Source organism: Montipora foliosa, chromosome 11, assembly GCF_036669935.1.
Source record: "Montipora foliosa isolate CH-2021 chromosome 11, ASM3666993v2, whole genome shotgun sequence".
Classification (NCBI taxonomy): Eukaryota; Metazoa; Cnidaria; class Anthozoa; order Scleractinia; family Acroporidae; genus Montipora; species Montipora foliosa.
Window position 1 is genome coordinate 21,001,647 of NC_090879.1, and position 21,957 is coordinate 21,023,603.

At 39.2% G+C, this 21,957-nt stretch overlaps 2 protein-coding genes across 4 annotated transcripts in view; one reads left to right on the forward strand and one right to left on the reverse strand.

The window, feature by feature from the left end:
* The window catches only part of LOC137974883 (serine racemase-like), a 9,983-nt gene extending 8,119 nt beyond the window's left edge, over window positions 1-1,864 (reverse strand). The window contains exons 1-3 of one of the 3 annotated variants that reach the window (XM_068821885.1): window positions 1,727-1,864; window positions 1,544-1,601; window positions 576-750 (exon numbers count right to left, since the gene is read on the reverse strand). In XM_068821885.1, the coding sequence (XP_068677986.1) occupies window positions 576-746 (171 nt within the window). In that variant the 5' untranslated portion in view covers window positions 747-750; window positions 1,544-1,601; window positions 1,727-1,864. Of the gene's footprint in view, window positions 1-575; window positions 751-1,392; window positions 1,499-1,543; window positions 1,604-1,726 lie in introns of those variants that run through there. The other 2 variants (XM_068821883.1, XM_068821886.1) reach the window with 2 other exon arrangements.
* Window positions 1,565-20,024, forward strand: LOC137974882 (E3 ubiquitin-protein ligase BRE1B-like). The gene is made up of 21 exons (XM_068821882.1): window positions 1,565-1,769; window positions 3,177-3,344; window positions 3,492-3,780; window positions 5,849-5,988; window positions 6,462-6,671; window positions 6,986-7,111; window positions 7,228-7,320; window positions 8,036-8,116; window positions 8,463-8,598; window positions 8,935-8,978; window positions 9,125-9,202; window positions 9,696-9,907; window positions 10,568-10,652; window positions 11,313-11,495; window positions 13,518-13,646; window positions 15,361-15,510; window positions 16,291-16,350; window positions 16,734-16,805; window positions 16,899-16,967; window positions 18,998-19,099; window positions 19,703-20,024. Exons 1-21 carry the CDS (start codon window positions 1,656-1,658, stop codon window positions 19,874-19,876), a joined length of 2,715 nt encoding a protein of 904 aa, XP_068677983.1. The 5' UTR covers window positions 1,565-1,655; the 3' UTR covers window positions 19,877-20,024.
* The last annotated feature ends 1,933 nt before the right edge of the window (window positions 20,025-21,957 follow it).

Sequence of the window (21,957 nt, forward strand, 5' to 3'; positions counted from 1 at the left end):
GCTCTTTAAACTTTGTTCTCAGAATCTCAGTACAGTACCTTTATCTTCAGCTATCACCTGGAAGAATTCGTTCTTTTTTTCTCGTGAATCTTGTGTTCGCGCTTCTACGTATCTTCAGGGCGTCGCCTGCCATTATACCATGGATTTTGAATGTTCTGCTAGTCGCAACAATCGCCAAGGTTCCAAATATTCCACAGTTTATTCTCTCATCTTGTTTACAGGAAAGTATTCAAAATCTATTAACAGATTAGCATTATAGTTAACAAATGCCGGGATTAATAGACATTAACAAAGAACAATATTTACATACCCATTGGTGTCTCTCAAATCTGCGACTAGTAGTGTCGGCTTCAACGATCTTATCAATCAATTACGTAAGGCATTGTTACGTCATGTCACATAAAAACGTCACGCATTAATTTCGTGATGAACGAAACATTCTGGTACAAAGAGCATTAATTTCGTATAATAATAATAATAATAATAATAATAATAATAATAATAATAATAATGATAATAATGATAATAATATAGGGGAATCGCAACACATTGCTGTATTATAATAAAGACTCAACCTTAAAAGCTCCAATTTTTTGGAACAGTTCACATTTGAAGTGCAATTCTCTACCCGCCATATTGTCAAGAGTTGTGCAAGTCATTACTGGTGTTCTGTGTACATATGAATTGATTCTTTTGGCTGCTTCTTGCACATCTTGAAAGTTGACTTGTGAATCACTGGATGCCATCGTCCTTGGCAGGAATAAAAGCAAACAATAAGTGTGCTTCAGTAATTATAACCATGACAGATTTAGGAAAAAGCACATTCATAACATTGTGATCATTAGCTATCATTGAACGCAGTGGCTATACACCAGTTCACCCTCTTGAGTGCATCATGGGTAATCTGGGCAACTTGGCAGGAAATTCAAAGGTTTGTGACTCTACTTTATAGACTTTCGCCTTCATAAACCAAACAAATAAGTTCAATTTCACAATTGAGATGAACTGGACTCTGTATCTATTCTTTGGAATTCCTAAACGTTGCTTTTTTTTCTCCATACATTCTCTGTAATTTTGTGCCTTTGGAATGACAGGAAATGTATGGCAGAAACTTTGTTTAATATAATAATTTATACAATAGCCATTCTCTCCAATTTTATTCTGCCGCACCTTTGAACATATATCCTCTGTTTTGGAAAATAAAAAACCCCAAAATTACATATCATGAATACTTTCATTATTTTGAACTTCCACACAAACGTTTGAATTTCTCTCCATCTTGCCCTTATTGCCCATGATGCGTTCCAGAGCGTGAACAGCTGTACACCGACTTGTGTTTGCTATTCATACGGGAATCTTCTTAGAATGAAATGGAATATATACAAATGCTACCTGTACAGAGCTCGAACCCCAGTTCTAGTAAGGTGCAATCTTTCAAAACAACGAACTGTCCCTTGTTCTTGCAAAATCAGCGAGATACTAGTAACCAAAGACTTGTGCATTATAATAAGGAATACATGAAATATCTACTTAAAGTACTTACCCAACTGAAATGTTATCGCGGGCTACTAAAGTTTCGAATACAAGATGGCGTCTTGCAACTGCGGGAAAAATGACTAAAAATTAGCTGAAAAAGACGAGTCAATTGCACGTTCATGGAAGGAAATATGAAAAGATCTCAACCAGAAACGTCGGGTACACCCCCGGCGAAGAAACAGGCTCTTACAAAAATGATTCCACCAGTAAACATAGGTGCAGTGTCAACTGAGGTTGGTATTATTAAGCTTAAATGCAAGTGTATCTCTGATTACGCATGGTCAGGAATTTGTCTATCCCCTATGTATAACTGATGTTAGTATCACCCAACTAGTGGACTAATGCAAATGCTGCATTTTGATTGGCTACGCTACTAGAGGACTATTAGTAATAGTCCTCGAGTAGCGAAAAGCATGACGTTTTCTTTTGTTTTATTCCCAAATAAATATATTTTCAACTTGCATTTGCTAACTTTATTATTGCCTTTTCTGTGCGACTGGTTGGGTGATACTAAAACAATTAGACCCTTCGCCCTCAAGGGCCACGGGTCAATAGCCCATTCGGCTTCACCTCATGGGCTATTGACCCGTAGCCCGCATGTCTAATTGTTAATTATCACATTACTGAAGATTTCTTGTTCTTCTTCAAAGCTGCAAAAATAATTATGTATTTTTTCTGATGTTGCAAAGAATATAAATTATTGTGTATTAAAACTACAAGTACATGCATGTAGCATTTCCAGCAGTACTGTAGATTGTTCTATAATAATAATAATAACAATCATAATCATAATAATCATAATAATAATCATAACATGGGTGAAAAATTGCTCCTTAATTTTGGTGCGAAATTTCAGCGTTAATTTATAATTTCACATGTGAAATTACAGTGTTGGCATGGCAACTTTTCCTGTAGTTCCAAAATGGTGTCTTGTGAATGTAATTTGTCACCCATGATATTAATAGCTAATTTAATGGTATACTCGTGAAATTAAGGAATAATTTCACGCGTGTTTTGTCCAAAATCAATACTATTAATTATTATTGTTAGAAACAACCTAATTCTAAAGGTCTGGATGTACGGTACTTTAGCCTTTTGACAGATTTTACGCAAAGTATTGACTGATGCAATAACTTTGACCAGGTATGGGAAACAAATACAGAAGCTGCATGCTGCTTATAAAATAACTAAGCAAGTTTTCCTGTGAGCAGTGACAAAATTAACATTCTTCTTTAGTTAATGACTAATGACACAAAGCAAACTTATTGTTTTACTATGAATATGAAGGACAAGATAAAAAACAGAATTTTAGACACCTAAAAACAAACGTGTGTGTGAATAAAAGTTATATTTGTGTCTGTGGAAATCGTAGAACCCCAATACAAATCTGACAATGATCTCGGACCTTAATACTGTACTTTACAAACAATAAAATAAGTTACTCCCTAAGGGCCGTACTACACGTAATGGTAATTATTACTGACAACAATAACTGCATTTCATTTTCATGCCACAACACTACAGAAATGACACTAGTGAAGACAGAAGGGGAATCAAACATGCTGTAAACCAAAACCAACCTACCCGGTAATTTGATTTTGACCAACGCCATGGTGTCGATTTTGCTTGTATTCTTTTAGGATGAAATGAATTTGAAGGTTTTGAAGTTCCAAAATAAAAAGCTTGGTGAAAGATTGGAGGAATTGAAAGGAGAGGAGGAAAAGCTAAAAGAGCAAGTGGAGGAACTAAAAAAACAACGACAATCTGATCTCAATATCATCTCTGTTATTAACAGACACTGGATGCAGGTATTGTCTTAGATTTGTCACTTATTTAATAATGGCTCCTCGAAACCTATGTATCCTTCAGGCTGTCAGTAAAAATTTTATTAAATGTATCTCCTTTTGCTTTGTTTGATCAATGATCAAAATGTGAGCCCAATGCTTCTTTTGTAGCTTGACGAAGACATCAAGACTATACTACAAAGATATGAAGGTGTTGTGGAAGAGGACTCAGAACAGACATCCAATGAGGCAACTCTTTCCTACTTGGATTACTTGGCAAATTTGGACTCAGAACATGTCAGACAAGAAGTGGCCAAACGATCTGCTGCTACCAAAGAACACACAAAAAAATTGTTACATTATGTTGAGATGTCTGGGCCAATAAAATCTACACCAGCATCTACCGAAGAAATAGAGTCAACAAATGAAGACATTGACATAGTTGGAGATGGAAGTCAAGGTATCATTAGTTTTATAAGTTACAACTGCATTGCTACAGGGGTTTCATTAGAAGCTGGTTACCGGTAGTATACCGCCACCTGTTTGTCAGAAATTTGCCTCTTGCCGCTGGAAACTCTGCCTTGATTTTTATTCAAACCCTTGTAAAAGACAAGAGTGACTGCTGCTTACATTGATTACCCCAAGCATCTACTTCAAAAGTTATTGAAACCCCTGTGCTAAATGAAAGTTGGATGCCTCAGATAATAATAATTATGTCCTGGGGCTTCCACTGGTGACCAGCCAGCCAGCCCCTTGACCGAGTAATACTCCCATGGCCAGCAATGGGTCCCCACTCCAGGCTTCTAGACACCTGTCACACAGTGGAAGTACAGTCATGTAGGAAGGGGAGGAGGGAAAGCAAAGCCCAACTGGACAACCACAGCACATGGTGACTGGCAAAATGTCTGATGAATTGCTATGTGGTTAAGCGACTGAATGAGCATGCACCTGTGCCAAATACTGCTGACCGATCTTACAGTAGACAACTGACGGACCCAGACCACTACTGCTGTTTGTTCTTAACTTTGTTAAAAACTGTATTTAACCTTTTTTAAAAGTTAGAATGATCATCATAGTTGAAGTATCCACTGTTTTTACACTTGAATCTACACTTCGCTTGAAGCAATATATACACAGTGCATTTATGTAAGCACTTATGGGTGAAAAAAGCACAATTTGAACAATCCTCAAGTGCCTAATAATTAATTGTTGAGAATGTTTTTAAATATGCCGTATGTGTAATTTTGGCATATGCCAAATTTCTTGGTTTTTGCTGGTCACCTACAATCAAGAGAAAACAATGTTGTTTTCCCTGAATCATACATTACAAACTTGTAATTTTATCCCTCTGTTCCTAGTTTTTCAAATGATGGATTGCACTATCCACCGGATAAATCAGTATCCAGTGGATAAGTCATAGTAAAACCAATTGTGCTATCCAATGGAAAGTGATTAATCTGGCTGATAGGGTTATCCAACTTTTGAACAACTGGGGCTGGTCCTTGACCCTAACCCTTTACACACCAGCAAACAAGCAAAACTTTAAGTTTTGGATGTAGCTTGTTTGCATACCGGTAGAGGACAATGCTGGGGGGGGGGGGTGTTTGGGGGGTTTGATTGCACCCCCTAAATTAAGTAGCTAATGTCAAAAACTTGTAAAAATATAAAATGAGTGCAGTCAATCTTAAATGAAATAAATTCAAAACCAAGTTAAGCCTCTGCTGCTCAATAAAGCTAAATACATTTCCTCCTTGAAAAACGACTAATTTTTTGGTTCACTGTGAATGTGGCTCTTTTGAATTACAGTATATCTTTATCATAGTTTTATCAATGGAAATTTGCACCATTTTTATGCAGCTTTGTTAATAATAAGACCTGAAATTTCAAAAATTTCCGTGGGAGGATGCCCCCTGAAAGCCCCTTTAATTGAACCCCGTCTGCTAAAAACCTGGACCCACCCCAGCCAAAGATAATATTGTGGCCCACAATAACATGTTTTTACACAAACAAACAAAATGTAATGTTGTTATTGTTAGGAACCAACCAGATAAATCCATGCAACAGTAGAATTATCATAATTCTAACAAAATATTACAAGTAATTAGAGCGAGTTTCAATAGAGTGTCGTAAAACCAAAACCAAATTAATTACTTTGGCCAATCAAAAAGGACGAAGACAATCCGGCAAACCAATCAAAACTCGAAGTAATTACACGTAGCCGACACAAAGCGCGGGAAAATGTGCATGCGCAAGGCACGATTGGTTTTGGTTTCACTTCTGATTGGTTGAAAAAAATGGCGCGAGGGCTTTGAACCAATCACTGAGTGAAGTAATGCAAAACTAAAGCAATTCGCTAATTGCTTTCGACACTCAATTGAAAACCACTCTAATGCAGGCTAAGAGCACTTTAGATGATGACAAAGACGAGTGCTTTGTACTTTAATTAAAACTGTTCATCCAGTGTGTGTGATCACTTTTGTGATAATCAAAAAATTTAATGTCTTTGTGTAATTTTGATAAAAATGAAGATGAAAGGGAGCAGCCTGCAGCTACTGGTGAAAAAGCAAGTGAGAAGAAGCAAACAAAACCCATCCTGGAAGCTGACAACAAACAACTTAGGGAGCTGGTCACTTCTCTGCATGAAAAGCAACAGACTACGTCACTTGAGGTACTGGCAGCTGGCACAATGATCTTGCTCTTGGAAGATTCAAAAAATATGATCACTAGCAATGGCTTATCACCAATTAAGAACCAAACAGTTTTGTTTGGCTTACTGAGTTACTTTTGAAAATAATTGGGTTCATTACGGTGTGTATTCCAGTGATGATTTGGCGAACACTCAGAGACAATTGATTGGGAGGAGATTGTGCCTTTTTTGTAACAACGTCTGCAAATGGTTACTGACCATCTTGTTCTATGAGAAAAGGATGATATACATGTAGCTAAGGCCCAATTTTCTGTGTTTAAAATTTAAACAATTTGCACATGCAATGGTGGATATTGCCTCGCTTGTGTTGTTCTGGCCTATGGGGTTAGGGTGGGTTGCATGACTGAGCAGATTGATTCATGTACAAATTACACAATCTTTCTTTATCTTTTATTCATGCTCAATATATTGTCCTTAAGAATATTGTTTTTTAGTTTTCAGAAATTAGAGATAAGTATGCCTTATGTCAAAAGGAGATTTCTCAGGTAAACACTGAGCTCCAAGATGCAGCCTATGAACTCCAAAAGGCCAATCACAGAGTTGAAAATTTGGTTAAGAGGTTAAATGAGCTGGAAGATTTGAATAAAAGACTGAGAGAAGGAAATGCTACACCTGGTGAACCTGGAGTGGCCGGACCAGCTCAGGTAACAGTCAAACTTTTTGTCACATCCCCTATCACAATTTGCTGATCTATTCTAAGCTTTCTTGTTACCGTAGTTTTTTTTTTAGGTAGGGGTGTTTTTCAAAATACTTTTTGCATGGTAATACAATTTTGACGCAAAATGTGTTATTGTGTTTCGGCAAAACCTGCACATATTCAGGGGAAGCCCAAACCATTTTTTTTTTTAAATTTCCCTCTAATGGACCAACCGCACTCATATTTTGTTACCAGTATTTCCAGATACAAGTTGGGGTAGGGTCCAGACCATAAAAGAGTCATTTGTTGCCTTTATTTTAGAATGATGAGATATCAACAGAGCTTGATGACTTGCGTGATGTTGCAAAAACAAGGCTCGAAGAGTTGGAAAAACTCAGTGAGAGTTTTATCACCTCTCAGCAAGAACTGGAAAAACTTAAGCTTGAGGTTGGCAATGAAATAAACATGTCCATGTGACTGCTTTTCATTTGTGAAGATCTTTATGCTATCGATAATTATTGATGTGAACTGAATTAACACATTGCGCTTGCATCATTTTATAGGTAAACCACATGCCAGAAACTGCAGTTCTTCAAACAGCCTCATATAAATGTCTGCAATCACAATTCTCAGTTGTATATGGAGAAGTCACTCAGGTCACTTGATAAAAAAATGTTAATAAAATGTATAATAAATTTGAGAATGTTCAGTTCTTTGTCCTCTCTGCAATCTTACAATACGTTTGAGGCAGGAAAGCCCAGTGTATTTTATCAATATCATGCAGACTTTTTCTGCCTTTTGGCTTATGGTAAGGAAAGATGATACAGTATCTGTGTCGCATGTTAAATTTGATTTTAGGTGAAAATGATTTTAGCCTAGGTTTATTTGTAAGTTCTTCGCATCTGGTATTCATTATCAGAAATAGAGACAAAGAAATTACAAATCAATCTATGTTAAACTTATTTTGACTTGACAAAAGAAAGCAGAGGGCATATACATTAAGACACTCGTTGTCTTCTCTGGCAAAATACAGCATTTTAGAGATCAAGGGATAGTAAATGGCAACTTTTTGGAAGGTTAAGGGTGAAAAAAGATTTCTCTCGCAGGGGTATGATTATTATTCATATAAAATATGGCATTCATAGACTGTATTCATAAATGGAAGCTAAGTAATAATTCTTTTATTGTTATGCTAATCATCCTCACTAGCCTTGTTAACAAAAACAAAATTCAAAAGAATTTTTGCTCCAAAGTGAGGCCACTGAGGATGATTAGCACAAAGGCAAAAGAATAATTTCTTGGCTACCATTTATGAATAAATTATGGTCTATTGGAAGATACAGGATATTCATATTAGTCTCTCTCTTTTAGCTTCGTCAGCAACTTGAAGATACGCGTCGAGTTCTGAGCACAACTAAAACACAACACGTTTTGCAGCTTGAGCAAATTGAGGTATACTCATCTTTGAAAAACCTTCATTTTTGTTGTTCATGGCTTGTTCATTATTTATACTAGCACTTAGCTTACATAATGTTCTTACAATGCTTGATGAAAGATCTGAAATATAGCTGGACTGCCGGGTTAGGGTTAGGGTTGCAGCCTGTACAGCAAGGTGATGAATATCCCTTGAAGAAGTTCCAAGTGGCACACTCCTCCTATCATTTGCTCTGTGTCAACCTAAAAAAAACAGCAAAATGTATTAATAAGTTGATTTGTTTTTCCTCTATGTTTAAAGGAGGTGAGTCTTCTCCATGCACACTTGTCAACAGAATAAAAACTTTTGTGCTTTCTCTTACAGTCAAACAATGTCACAATACAAAAGAAATACAAAGCTGAGATCACAGAACTTCATGATGCACTACTTCAAGTTAAAAGAGACTATGATTTGTTGAGAATGGAATTTGAACAAAACCTCAAAGCCAATGAACAGACAGGTAGGGGTTTTCCCATCAGGAGGATTAATTATTATTATACTTTTCAGGGGTGTCATATGTACTGAATTTTCAGTGGGAGAGGTGTTCACTTATTTTATAATAGCAAATAATAATTATAATAATAATATTGTAGCTTAAGTTTTCCCAGGCTAAAACTTGCTTAGAACACACACTTCTTAATTCCAAATGTCATTGTGAGCTGAGGTTTAGTTGATCAATATCATTCTGACATATCACATCACCTGACTGGATTAAAGTATCAACAGGTGGTAAAACTGTAGAGCCTGATTTCCACAAATTCTTGTGGTTTTGAATTTTTCATCCCTTTCAATGCAGGCCCCATGACCAAGGAGATGAGTCACATGTTGAGCAGTTTACAGGTACCATTCATTTCAATTTTTACATTCAATCCTTGTCAAAATACAGTACCTAGTGGCTGAAAGCACTGTTGGTGTATATTTTGAAAAAAGGCATGTTTTACGTCTCATTCACTTACCCAAATTGTGATTAATTTTGACATCTTTAGAGTCATAATCAGCAGCTGAAGGTTGAAGTATCCAGATATAAAAGAAAATTCAGCGAAGCTCAGGTCCAAGTTGTTAAGGTAATAAAACTTCAAACAATGGTGGAAAAAAATATGTTTGCATGCTGTCAGGAAGGAAAAAGATAAAAATGCAGAGAGACTGTGAGTCATCTTTCTCAAATGGTAAAGTATCATGCAGAGGTACAGTGTATGAATGCTGCATTCTTGTCCCCAGTCTCTCACTCCAATTTTTTTCTCTTCCTCCCCACACCACCCTTGTCAATTTGCCTTACTCTCCTCTAACAATCCTGAGGCCTCTTTCTTTGAAGTCCTGAAATTTCGGAGTCTTTTTTGGATGGGGCTTTTGGTTTCTTTGAAAGAAAGAGGATTTAAAACTTTGAACATTGTAATAATTATTGCATTTCTTCCTTGGAAGAGAATTCACAGGATGCTTAGTTTTTCAGAATAAGCTGAACACAATTTCTCAATGGCTTTTTGGGCTGGAATAGGATTAAAGATTTTTTATGTAATTTAATGTAAAAAATGTTTTTTTGTGTGTGTTTGTTTGTTCCAGTTATCAGAAGAATTAAAAGCTGCCAAAGAGACAGAGCAGAAGCCTGAGCAACCTGGCCAAGAAACTCAAGAAGAAAGTGAAATGGTGAAAGAAGAAACAGAAACAAATTCATCAAAACTGGAAGAAGAGGGTGAAATAGAAGAGGGAGAAGAAGAAGCATCTTCTAGCAAATCCAGCTTTGAAGAACTTAAGGAACTAAGGGCAAACTTAAAGTGAGTGTGGACAGGTTTTTGAAAGCAAGTGGTTTGCTCCCAAGTTTGCACTTTCTGAAGTGGTAGAGTTCTTAAAGCAATCTCTGAGCTTAAAATAATCAATAAGGGAGGTTCTGAACGTTCAGATATGAAATTGAATGTTATTGGTTTTACATGTAGGTTTGGTTGTCAAACAACTTCTTTGCAGCCATTTGGCTTTGTGGAACTTCCATCTGGATCTTGACACAGTGTTTCTGGTCCCACCCAAATGCTGACCATTAAAACACCCCTCCCCCCTTTCCCCTTTCCCCCTTCATCACTTCAGTCATGGCTTAAACCTCATGACCAAAATTGTTTTGCTACAATCCATCCTTGAAACTCATCTTGCTATGCTTTATACTTCATCTCTAAATTCATGCCTCAGATCAGAGGTCTGGGGCTGAATTGTAGCCTGTTATTAGTGCTCTATGTGGGAGCTAGCATGACGTTTTTGCCAAAGGTGGATAACACTATGCACCAGATAAACACTAGCAAAACATATTGAGTTATCCATTGGATAGTGATTTATCCAGTCGATAGCACTATCCACCCTTCAAACAACTGGCATTTACTTTAACAGAACACCTTGCCACTCATTGTGTATATAACATGCTTAAATATTAATTGTTTTGCATCCTTCAGAAAATCTGAGGAAAGTCAAAAAGAGATGAAGCTGTTATTAGACGTTTACAAGGGAGCTGCAAAAGATCTCAGGGACAAAGTTGAAGTGAGGAATTGAGACTTTTTTGCATTAAGGTGGCTGGAACCAGTTTCACCACTTTTAAGAGACCTTATTAGAAGGGCTATAACTACTATACTGTATCACATCAGCAATGTCACGGTACCATATGAAACACCAATTATTGGTTAACAAAATGCGCCCACGGTTGTGACGTAATAGGTTACCATGGCAACATGAAAGCTCTCCAACAACACCCTACATTTCGTCCTTTCGCACTCTCCTCCTCACGCCCAGATTTCGCTGGCCCCGGTGTTTTTTTGCGCCTCAGGCTCGACAAATTAAGAAGCGAATGAAGGAATGCTCGCAGTCTGTAAGAATGCAGAATTTTGCCATTCTTCTTATCACTTTAGTGGAGGCAGGTTGAAAACACAGGTAAAATTGCTCAGGTCACTGATAAACAAGTAAGCCAATAGTTTTCCCTGGACCTGAAAGAACATTTTTGTGGAGTGATTATGACTAGGAGACACTTTTGGTGTTGTTTATTTATCATTCTGTATCACAGGGACATGTACACTGACTTGCTACCGGTGACCTGTGTTTTAGACCCGCCGCTTTAGTGAAGCTACTTGACTGAAGCGAGATTTCACCACTGACATAGTTCTTTAAATTATCATCCAAAAATATTTGTTTTGTTTTGCCTGTCAGCTTATATCGGAGGAAAAACGCCTAAAGGAAGTAATAGAGGAACAGAAGGTTCGGATAGAAAACCTTGAAAGAGAACTTGAAAAGCATAAAGGAGCTTTAGCTGATGAAGAAGCTATACGACGATTGAAGATGGCAGACGAGACCATTGAACAGCTTCAGAAAAACTTGGCGGCAACTAAACAGGTAAAGAAGATTTAGTTTTTTTGAAAGTGCCATACAACACAAGCAAATTTAACAGTTGTACAGTATGCAGAGTGAACTGGTCTCTGAATGGAAGCGAGGCTGCTGCTGATGCAATGCTCACCAGTCTGCATTTTACGTAAAACGGCAGAGGATTGTATCAAAGAAACGCCATAAGCAGCCTTGTTTAAATACGTAGGCCAAGTAACTCATCCACAGCTATGAAAGCACTTCTCCTTGATTTCTAAGTTACGTCATGGACATCGTGTTAGAGCGGTTTTCAGTTGAGTGTCGAAAGTAATTAGCAAATTACTTTGATTTTGCATTACTTCACTCAGTGATTGGTTCAAAGTTCTCGCGCCACTTTTTCAACCAATCAGAAGTGAAACCAAAACCAATCGTGGCTCGCGCGTGCACAATAGGGAATAGGGAGCTTACGAAACGACGACACCGACGGCAACGACGACGCTACAAAACAATAGGTTTGGTGAGCAAAAACAATGGCTCTGCACGTGCGTTTTACATTTTGGTACATTTCTTTGCCGTCATCTCCTAACTGACGACGTGAAATGACCATATTCAAGGTTCTGTGGAGGACGTTAGCACATGACGATGAATTTTCAGTTCTCTCTGTACACTTCCAACCCACTCATACCAGTTTAATTCCTCGACAGTTACTACACATTTTTAACGGGAAACGACATGAAATTCGTAGTGTTATGAATAACGCGAACTCATATATTTTTAAATGAAGTCCTCGTAACCGTCGTCGTCCTCGTTTCGTAAGCTGCCTAATAGGGAGTTTAAGATCTACGACGACGACGTCGACGAAAACGCCACAAAACAATGATATCATTGGTCAAAAGAGCATAAATAATCGTGCTGCACGTGCAGCACGGATTTTAGCTCATATTTTTGCGGTTCTCTGGGTGAGGACGACGTGAAATGACGAAATTTTAGGTTTTGACGACAACGTGGGCATGCAACAGAGAATCTTTCATTCTCTTTTTTCAGTCTGAAACCGCTCGTACCAATTTATTTTTCGGATACTTCACCCACATTGTACCCCGTGAACGAGATGGAATAATCGCGAAAGACTTTTACTAGAGCAAAGTTCTATTTTGAGGTGACGTTTTCGTCGACGTCGCCGTCGTAGATCTTAAGGTCCCTAATTTAAGATCTACGACGGCGACGGTCGACGAAAACGTCACCTCAAAATATAACTTGGCTCTATCATAAGTCTTATTATTCAGTCTCGTTCACGTCCTACAATGTGAGCAAAGTGTCCTAAAAATAAATTGGTACAAGCGGTTTCAAAGTTAAAATAGAGAATGAAGGATACTCTGTTGCATGCTTACGTTGTCGTGAAAACCTCAAATTTGGTGATTTCACGTCGTCGTTATGCAGAGGACCGCAAGAATACGAGCTAAAATCCGTGCTGCACGTGCAGCACGATTATTTATGCTCTTTTAACCAATGACATTATTGTTTTGTGGCGTTGTCGTAGTCGTAGCCGTCGTCGTTTCTTAAATTCCCTATTTTCCCGCTCTTTGTGTCGACACGTGTAAAAACTTCGAGTTTTGATTGGTTTATTGGATTGTTTCCGTCCTTTTTGATTGGCCAACGTAATTACTTTGGTTTTGGTTTCTCGACACTCAATTGAAAACCGCTCTATCTAAGGACGCTTTCCATTGTCGCAAATCAAGGGTAGGGGAGCATTATAGAAAAAATAATCGAAGATAAGGTCAAATCGAATTGAATATTGGTGTTTGAGTGCAAGGAAAAACCCTCTCGGAGCAGACTAGAGAAGCCAAAAAAAAACCTCCACCGGGTTACCTGACTCTGAATCTGGGAATCGAATTCGAGACGCATTTGTAAAAAGAAAAAAAGTTTAAGCAAATATCACTCCTTTTTATTGAACTTATTTTTCTGACTCAACATTGAAAACACTGAGTTTGAATGATTGCTAAGGTTGCTGCTGGCTTTATCTTTTGCGGGAAGTTAACATCAGTCTTGCCTCTTCAGGAGGAAGATGCCGTGTTAGCAGAGATGGAGTTTACTGGTCAGGCATTTGAAGAAATGCAGGAACAAAACGTACGACTTCTCCAGCAACTGAGGGAAAAAGATGATGCTAACTTGAAGCTAATGTCTGAGGTAACAATAGAGATACAATAGGACTCTTTCCCGGGGCCTTTTATCTCCTGGGATCAACGATCCTGGAGACGAACTTACGTGTAACTTAAAATGCTGTATATTTCCATGTAGTCCATATGAGTGTTGGCCTTAGCAATGAAAACAGGCCCACAAAGAAAAATTCGAAACAGGGTGGGAGGCCCCAGTTGTTCAAACGATGGATATCGCTATCCAATGCTGGATAGCCGGTGATTTATCCGGTAGATAACGTTATCCACCTTTTGAACAACTGGATCCAGATGTATAACATGAGAATTCTTGGATTTCACATGACGTCACGGCCGCCATGTTGGTGTCCCCAAACAATGACATGGCGGCCATGTTGGTGTCCTGATCCAATCCTCCGGGAATTGAAAGTTATTATTATGCTAACGTCTTTTCTTGTTTTCCTTGAAAAACATGGCTGTTGATCACTTGAGTGAAACCCAAGAATATATAGTATTCTAAGTTAAACTGAGATCGTTCATTCTGCAGGACAGAAAATACTCTTGTGAAATTGCATATTCTTGTTTAGTATATACCATGCAAGTGAATTCATGTAGTGCTCTCCGCGCGCTTCGCGGCTCGGTAAATATCCCACATTATTTTATGGCAAACAATTATCAGGCTAAATGGAGCACTGTGATTGGCTGGTTTTTGGTCGGTATTTTACAGTGAGGACCATTACCATGGAAACGGTCCGTTTCCGTATTCGTGCTCGGTTAGTAAGAGGTTACTATTCACATCCACTGAGGTGAATAATTGTTAAATAGCTATTTTTTTATATCTCTTGAGGCGATTTGAAAGGATCTAAAATAACCTGAAAGAAACTCAAACCCCAACTTGGCAGAGAGCAACCACTTAACCATTGACCCCTGAGAGTGACTAATACCGTAATAATGATAATTATTATTATAATAGATTTTACTCTGTCCAAAGCCAGATGATTTTACTCGTCAATGGGGGCGGCCTAGGGCGTTTGAGGTGTGAATGGGTAGTTTCAATCAAGTGTCGTAAAACCAAAACTAAAGTAATTACTTTGGCCAATCAAAAAGGACGGAAACAATCCAGTAAACCAATCAAAACTCGAAGTAATTACACGTAGCCGACACAAAGCGCGGGAAAATGTGCACTCGCGAGCCATGATTGGTTTTGGTTTCAATTCTGATTGGTTGAAAAAGTGGCGTGAGAACTTTGAACCAATCACTTAGTGAAGTAATGCAAAACCAAAGCAATTCAATAATTACTTTCGACACTCAATTGAAAATCGCTCACATGGTTCATATGGGTTGAAAACTAGCACTTCACATTACACTCTAATAGATAGGTCTGTTGAATTATGATTGCTACAGGACCATCGTTTGCAAAAAAATAAACCCTTCCTCAGTCTCCATTAATTGGCTTTTGTGGTAAGAGAAGGATTGGAACCGGGCGCAACGCCGGGCATGCAAAGCTCCAACCACTGGACCACGCCTTCCTTCATCACCTCGCGTGTCTCCTCACACACGCGCGCGTGATCTTTATTATTCCTGGGCTTGCCTTCGAGCTTAAACCCGTTGAAAAGGAAAGGAAAGGAACTTTCTTTAACTGTCTATAGTCGTTCTAGCGCTGGAGCACTAATTGTGAACACTGTAAACTGAAATTAACAATTAACGCAAATCAAGTCAAATGTGATTTTCTTGTTTTTCTTATGTAGCGCATCAAAGGCAATCAAATTCAGAAACAGATTCGAGAAGAGATGGATGTGTTGGCTGATCAAGTGACGTCTCTAAACACGCATCGCGAAACGCAGACTCAGTTGGTGAAGAAACAGGAAGAGCGTGAAAAGGCGCTGCAGAATGCTGTGGTAAGGACAAAAAGAGATTTATTCTAGTCATATGAGAGGTTCTTTTTATTTGGTTGTATTTTTTTTATCAAATTCAATCTTCGCACCGCAATTAGTTCAGTTAACGAACGATCTTTTTTTTCTGGGCATTGTAGACGAAATATCTGATTTGCTTGTTCATCACCTACTCCTTATTGCAAGATATTACATTTACACCTGCAAGTTGACAAGTGCCTTTCCTAGGCTGGAGCTTTTACACAGCAAGTTACAAACACTATGAATGTTGAAAAACAAATAGCCTTCGGGAACAACACCGGAAAACTTTCCAACAAAAGTGGTCTAGTTTTAATCCCCCTGTATTTAATTCTTGATGTAAGAATTTATAATGCGGTATCTGCAATAGTAAGCTGATGATTTGCAAGGTATACCTAGTTATATTTAGAATATCTACTGTCTGTGCGGGCGTGTGTTTGATTAGTGTAGTGTATTAAGCGATTAGTTATTGATCTTAAGTAATTGTGATAAATTTTCGTTTCATTGTAGAATTTTTGTCGTGTAATATGAACGATCTTTATCTATTTCTTTTTTATTCGTTATTTATTTATGTATTGTAAATAATTTAAAATGAGTGGACACCCATCAGGTTGTAAATCCGCGACAGGAGCCCATGAGATCCTGTCCCCGACAACTTCGGGGAGGGGGGGATGGGGTTGTCACCTAGACCCCAGTCCCTTCCCGGCAAGTGTAATCCAGAAATTTTTGAACTTTCAAGGTACTCCATGCGTTTTCTCATCTTTTCAGACATCACTTGAAAAGGAACTCAATTTGAGGCAACAAGCTATGGAACTTCACAAAAGGAAGGTCTGTAATTTATGAAATGACAACTAACTAAAATTGTTAACGTCTCCTTTCTTTCAGCTGGGGGTGTAGGGATGGCGCAGTGGTGAGGGCACTTGCCTCCCACCAATGTGGCCCGAGTTCGATTCCCAGACTCGGCGTCATATGTGGGTTGAGTTTGTTGGTTCTCTACTCTGCACCGAGAGAATTTCTGCGGGTACTCCCGTTTCCCCTCTCCAAAAAAAAAAAACCAAGATTTGACTTGATTTACTTTCATTGTTAATTTCAGTTTACAGTGTCCCCAATTAGCGCTCCAGCGCTAGAACGACTAGACACTTAAATAAAGTTCCTTTCCTTTCCTTTCAGCTTTGTTTAAGGTCACGTTCTTCTCAATTTTCTTCTTACAGGCAGTAGAGAGTTCACAGGCAGCCCAGGACATTAAAATCCGATTTGACTCATTTCAACAGCAATTTCAAGAGGCAAGAACAAAGCACCAATTTTTTTAGATGGTTATGAATATTCGTGAAAACTTCATAATGTGACCAAGTTTCACCTTTTCGCTAAATTTTTAGGCACAAGAGAGTTTGTCAGAACAGCTTCGTGCTTCGGAAGAAGAGGCATTCAAGTCTCGTAGAGTTCAGGTGAAACACTGGTGGTTTAGATATTTTCATAGTGATGTTGTGTACAAATAACTGCATTAAACAGCAGGTAACCCCCTAACAAGGAAAGCTAAACATTAAGCTACAACAGGTTGCAAAATAAATGGAGACACATCTTCTTGGGGCGTTGTTACTTTACCTATCGGTGGTTTTCACGTGACGTCATCGCTGCCATGTTGGTGGACGAAAACAAAAGATCTCTAATTAGCTCCTTTTGTTCGTCCACCAACAATTACACATTGCAGCATTGTTATCTGCGTCTCTAGAGATTGGTTGGAAACCACCTGTTATCTCGCTGCAGCCCCCTTCCCCCCCCCCCCCCTCCCCCTCTCCTTATCAATGTTGCTAGCAATACAAAATACAATAATGCTGAAAACCTGAACAGTCAACATTGAAAAGGGGAGAGGGAGGGGGAAAGTGGAAAATGTTGGAGTTCTAGATCCCGGTGGGTATGGGGCCGCGCACCGGTGGCTCAGTTGGTTGAGCACCGGGTTGCCATGCAGGAGGTCGTGACTTCGACTCCGGCCAGACCGACACTCCGGGTCTTTAAATACCTGAGGAGAAAGTGCTGCCTTTGTAATTACATTCGCAAATGGTTAGACTTTCAAGTCTTCTCGGATAAGGACTATAAACCGTACGCCTCGTCTCACAGATGTCTTCCATGTTCGTAAGTTCCCTGTGGGACGTTAAAGAACCCACACACTATTCAAGAAGAGTAGAGGATGAAGTTCCCGGTGTTGTGGCTGTCCTTTGTCATGTATGGGTGGGTGGGTATAGCAGGTCCACATCAGCTGAATAGCTGCCAGAAACGTCAACCTGCTCAAATGATATATGAAATGGATCATATATGAACTGCGGATATGAAATCAAGTGAAGCTATGATCCTCGCAGTTATGAACGCAATTTTTGCAATTGCGCAGAGAAGCCTGAAAAATTCATTTGTGGGTTCCAATGTTCCCGTGAGGAATGAATCATTCCTTACGGGAACATTGGAAACCCACAAATAACCAGCTCCCAACGTCAGTGGCTTCATAGCTCAGTTGGTTGGAGCGTCGCACTGGTATCGCGAGGTCACGGGTTCAAACCCCGTTGAAGTCCTGAATTTTTCAGGCTTCTTTACGCAATTGCAAAAATTGCGCTCATAACTGCGATGATCATAGCTTGACTTGAAACAACAGAATTGTTGAAAAGTGTCTTTTTAACGGGAGTGTCTCACCAATTTTGCAAGTTGTTGTAGCTCCCAACCCGAGCTTCGTTCTCTCAAGCGTGTTCAGCTTTGATAACCTCGAGACACTGATAAAAGTGGTGTAACATGCGAATGCTGGTGCATGGGCGAACGGAAGGAGCCAATGAGAGACTGATCCATTGTTTTTATTTCCCAACATGGCGGCCTTGACGTAACATGAAAACCATGTTTGACTTTGATTTAAAGGAACAACTTTTATGTAACAAAGTCCTCGGTGTAACGAACTTTAATTTTTGCCAGTGCCCAACTTGCAATAACATGCCCCTGAAAGGCCGCTGATACACGGATACATTGACGGACATTTTTAACAAAACTTCCCGGGCCTTTGGGGGTTCGTGAAATCGACTTTTCACAGTTTTAAAACTTCTCAACACACCTTATTCGCTTGCAGATTTTGTGACAATGCTCAAAAGAGATTTTCTTTCAAAGTTTGACGTTTTTATGTTTTATTTGCCGTTTTAATCACAAGACCGGCATAGGATCCAATTTCTTTAGCATCATCACTTCATCGGTATTTGGTAAACAAAACGTACCAACAAGTAAGGTCTTTTAAAGGATCACCCTCCCCACCCCGCCGCCTCTTCGACAGCTCCAACCTTAACGCTTATATGCAAAGTTTAGTGACCAACAAATCTCGTCCGCTGTATCATGGCTTTATTCGTTGCCCTAGTTTCCATACTTGACAAGCGAATGTTCATTTCCTTGTTTTCAAATGCTATGAATTTGTGCCTAATCTAATCATCACTGAGTTACTTTCTTTTTCCAGGAAGAATGTGCGAGCTTGAAGCGCAGACTGGATAAGGAAAAGAAAAACGTTTTGTATGGAGCGGCGGATGAAATCCTCTTAGAAGAAATCAAACAGTACAAGGTATTCTGAATTCCATGTATCTTTGGACATCCTCACAGATTTCCATCAGTCCGGAAAGTGCCGATTGCGCTATGCAACAGCGTGACTATCCCCCCCCCTCCTCCCCCTTCCCTACTCAGCCCCCTTTCAGAAACTGAGGGCAGACTTCTGAGGTTTTTTAAACCTTCTCAGTCCACTATTACCCCTGTATTTAAAACTGGTACGTATTTGTAGCTAAACGTAAATTTATTTTATTTTATTGTTAAGTATTAATTATATTTGATTAACTAAATTCGGGACCAGGGGCCCGTTTCTCGAAAGTCCCGAAACTTTTCGGGGCATTTTCGGGTGTCACAATTCCTTTTGTATCTCAAGAACGGAGAGGATTTAAGTCGTCAAACTTCACAGACATATTTCTTTTAGTTAGCTTGAAAACATGTTAAAATGTCGCCTTTCCAAAACGAGCGGTTGGCAGTTTCACAAATGGCTTTTCGGGCCCGAAAAGTTATCGGGACTTTCGAGAAACGGGCCTCTGGGCTATTTAAACCAATTTTAACGCAAGATAACCCTTAACGGCTCGTTCTCTTTGTTTTTTACGATATTTTTTTTATTTATTTCTTCCAGGCAAGATTGACTTGTCCTTGCTGTAACACGCGAAAGAAAGATGCCATCTTGACCAAGTGTTTCCATGTATTCTGTTTTGAGTGTTTAAAAACCAGATATGATACCAGACAGCGGAAGTGTCCCAAATGCAACGCTACATTCGGCAATAATGATTTTCATAGAATTTATCTGTAATAATGGGCATCAAGGGAGGCAAAAAGTACGTGAAGAGAAGAAACAGAAGCTGACCAACAACTATTTGTTAGGGAATAATTACACATCTTGTAAATAGAGTATTCAGATGTTTAAAGTACCTGTTCAAATAAAAAACGGTGCTGCGGAGGAATTTTTGTGGTGCTTCGAATGGGATTTATTTGAAACTTTCTTCATACTGAACTCGTTTCGCTGACCAAAACGTTGAGGTAACAGTAAGACCCCTTTACTTAGGTAAACGAATAGGCAACTCAAAATTAACTATCAAATGTTAGTTTGTAGTGCTAGGAATCCATTTGAACGGTAGCCTAGTCCTAAAAATAACCCGCGCTGCTCTGCCCAGGCTGGAAATTGAACTCGAGACTCGCTTCTTACCCGTAATGTGCTTGTAGATGTTTAATTGCCGTGAAGTAAGAGATAAAATGCTTGAATCGGCGACACGCTCTAGTCGGAAAACATGAAACAACTTGCACTTGCACAATTTTTCCATATTTTTCGTACGTTCCTCAACTTTAAGCTAAGCAAAAAGGCGTTTCATGAGACAAGAGCATGTCGCCGATTCAAAGTCCTAGAAGATATAAAATGTCCACGGTCTGTTCCAGTCCAGCCTTATAATTCAGTCGGCAGAAACAGAAATCCTCCCGATAGAACTGCCAAATCCGATAGGCAAAAGTAAAATTAGTTGGTCACATTGAGAGAAACCCTTTCCGTTGCTGATGTAAAAAGAGCCCGGAAGTGTCAACCCAAGTGCGTGCACGGATACGAGGGATGGAGGAGAGGGAAAAAGTTGACCGTGGATGTGAATACTTTACGCACCTGGCATGTTGATTAGAGGCGATGATACCATTGTACAACTGTGCTTCCCCCTTCACACGTTGTTAACCGTGCTTTGATGCAAGACACTTTCTACTTTTCTCACCAGTCCACAATCGCCGGTATCAAATGCTCACTAGTCCGCAATCGCCAGTATCGAGAGAAAATTACCCTCCTTTTCTGTTGCCGGAAACCTTTGGGGAGATGTGGGGAGAGTTGGGCTAGGGGATGGAGGATACACTCAATCAGAAACGTGACGTTATTGGTAGGAATTGGTAAAGAGAATCTACGGGGTCGTACAATTTTAATAACATTGATGTCATGTCTTTCACATGAAAAAGAACGGAGTGCCTTTTTAGAGTCAAGTATCTATCGTGTGTCTTAAAAAAGTATGCGCAGAGAAGGAGTTCTTCTCTCGGAATTCAGACGAAGGGTTTTTCATGGTATTTATTGAAAGGTGATGAAGTGGTTAAATTCAAACGTTCAATTTATCCCTCCATTTCATAATCCTGGTTTAAACCCTTATCCATAACCTTGTGTAAGCTAAGTTAACAGGCCCCAGTTGTTCAAACAATGGATAGCGCTATCCACCGGATAAATCACTATCCAGCGGATAAACACTAGCAAAACCGATTGAGTTATCCACTGGATAGTGATTTATCCAGCGGATAGCACTATCCATCGTTTGAACAACTGGGGCCAGGTAGTTGGAGGGCGCGCCCGAAAGCTAAATTTAACTTTTGGCAAATTCTTGTAAGCTGCCGGCCGAGGAAATGGCTATAATATGGAGAAATAAGAACGCGACAGTGTCTCCCAGATTTTCAAATTTATTATCTCTAAGAGAGAAAAGATACTTAGCGATACAAACTTGAAAGTGGCAAGACAAGTTAAAAAGGAAAAAAAAATCACTTCAGGTTGCCGTTCGTGGCTCAATTAAACAACGTGGAGCTGCTTTTTTTGAGGCTAAATTATCGTTAGTGAGTTCATGCGCACTAAAAGTGGTTGCAAACCCGTCTTGCTGCTCTTGATTATATTCAATTGCTTTGTCCGCTTTGGTCTATTTTTTATGTCAAATACCCTCATGCCACTGCTGACCTCCAGGGAGACTCATGTCTCATGGGTTGAGACGAGTGACGTTTTGGTGGAAGGAAAAGGACAATAAAATGGCTTTCGAATACGTGGGGCGAAGATGTTTTGGGACGGCCTTTCGCGATGGATGGGGAAAATAATTTCTTAGCGTGAGGTGCTGT

What these genes read in the sequence shown, in the direction of transcription:
- LOC137974882 (XM_068821882.1), top strand. Translation starts at nt 1,656, where the DNA reads ATGGAAGGAAATATGAAAAGATCTCAACCAGAAACGTCGGGTACACCC. An exon ending in AACAGACTACGTCACTTGAG is followed by an intron (nt 5,989 to 6,461) that starts GTACTGGCAGCT and finishes ATTGTTTTTTAG; the next exon opens with TTTTCAGAAATTAGAGATAA. An exon ending in ACTTGGCGGCAACTAAACAG is followed by an intron (nt 11,496 to 13,517) that starts GTAAAGAAGATT and finishes TTGCCTCTTCAG; the next exon opens with GAGGAAGATGCCGTGTTAGC.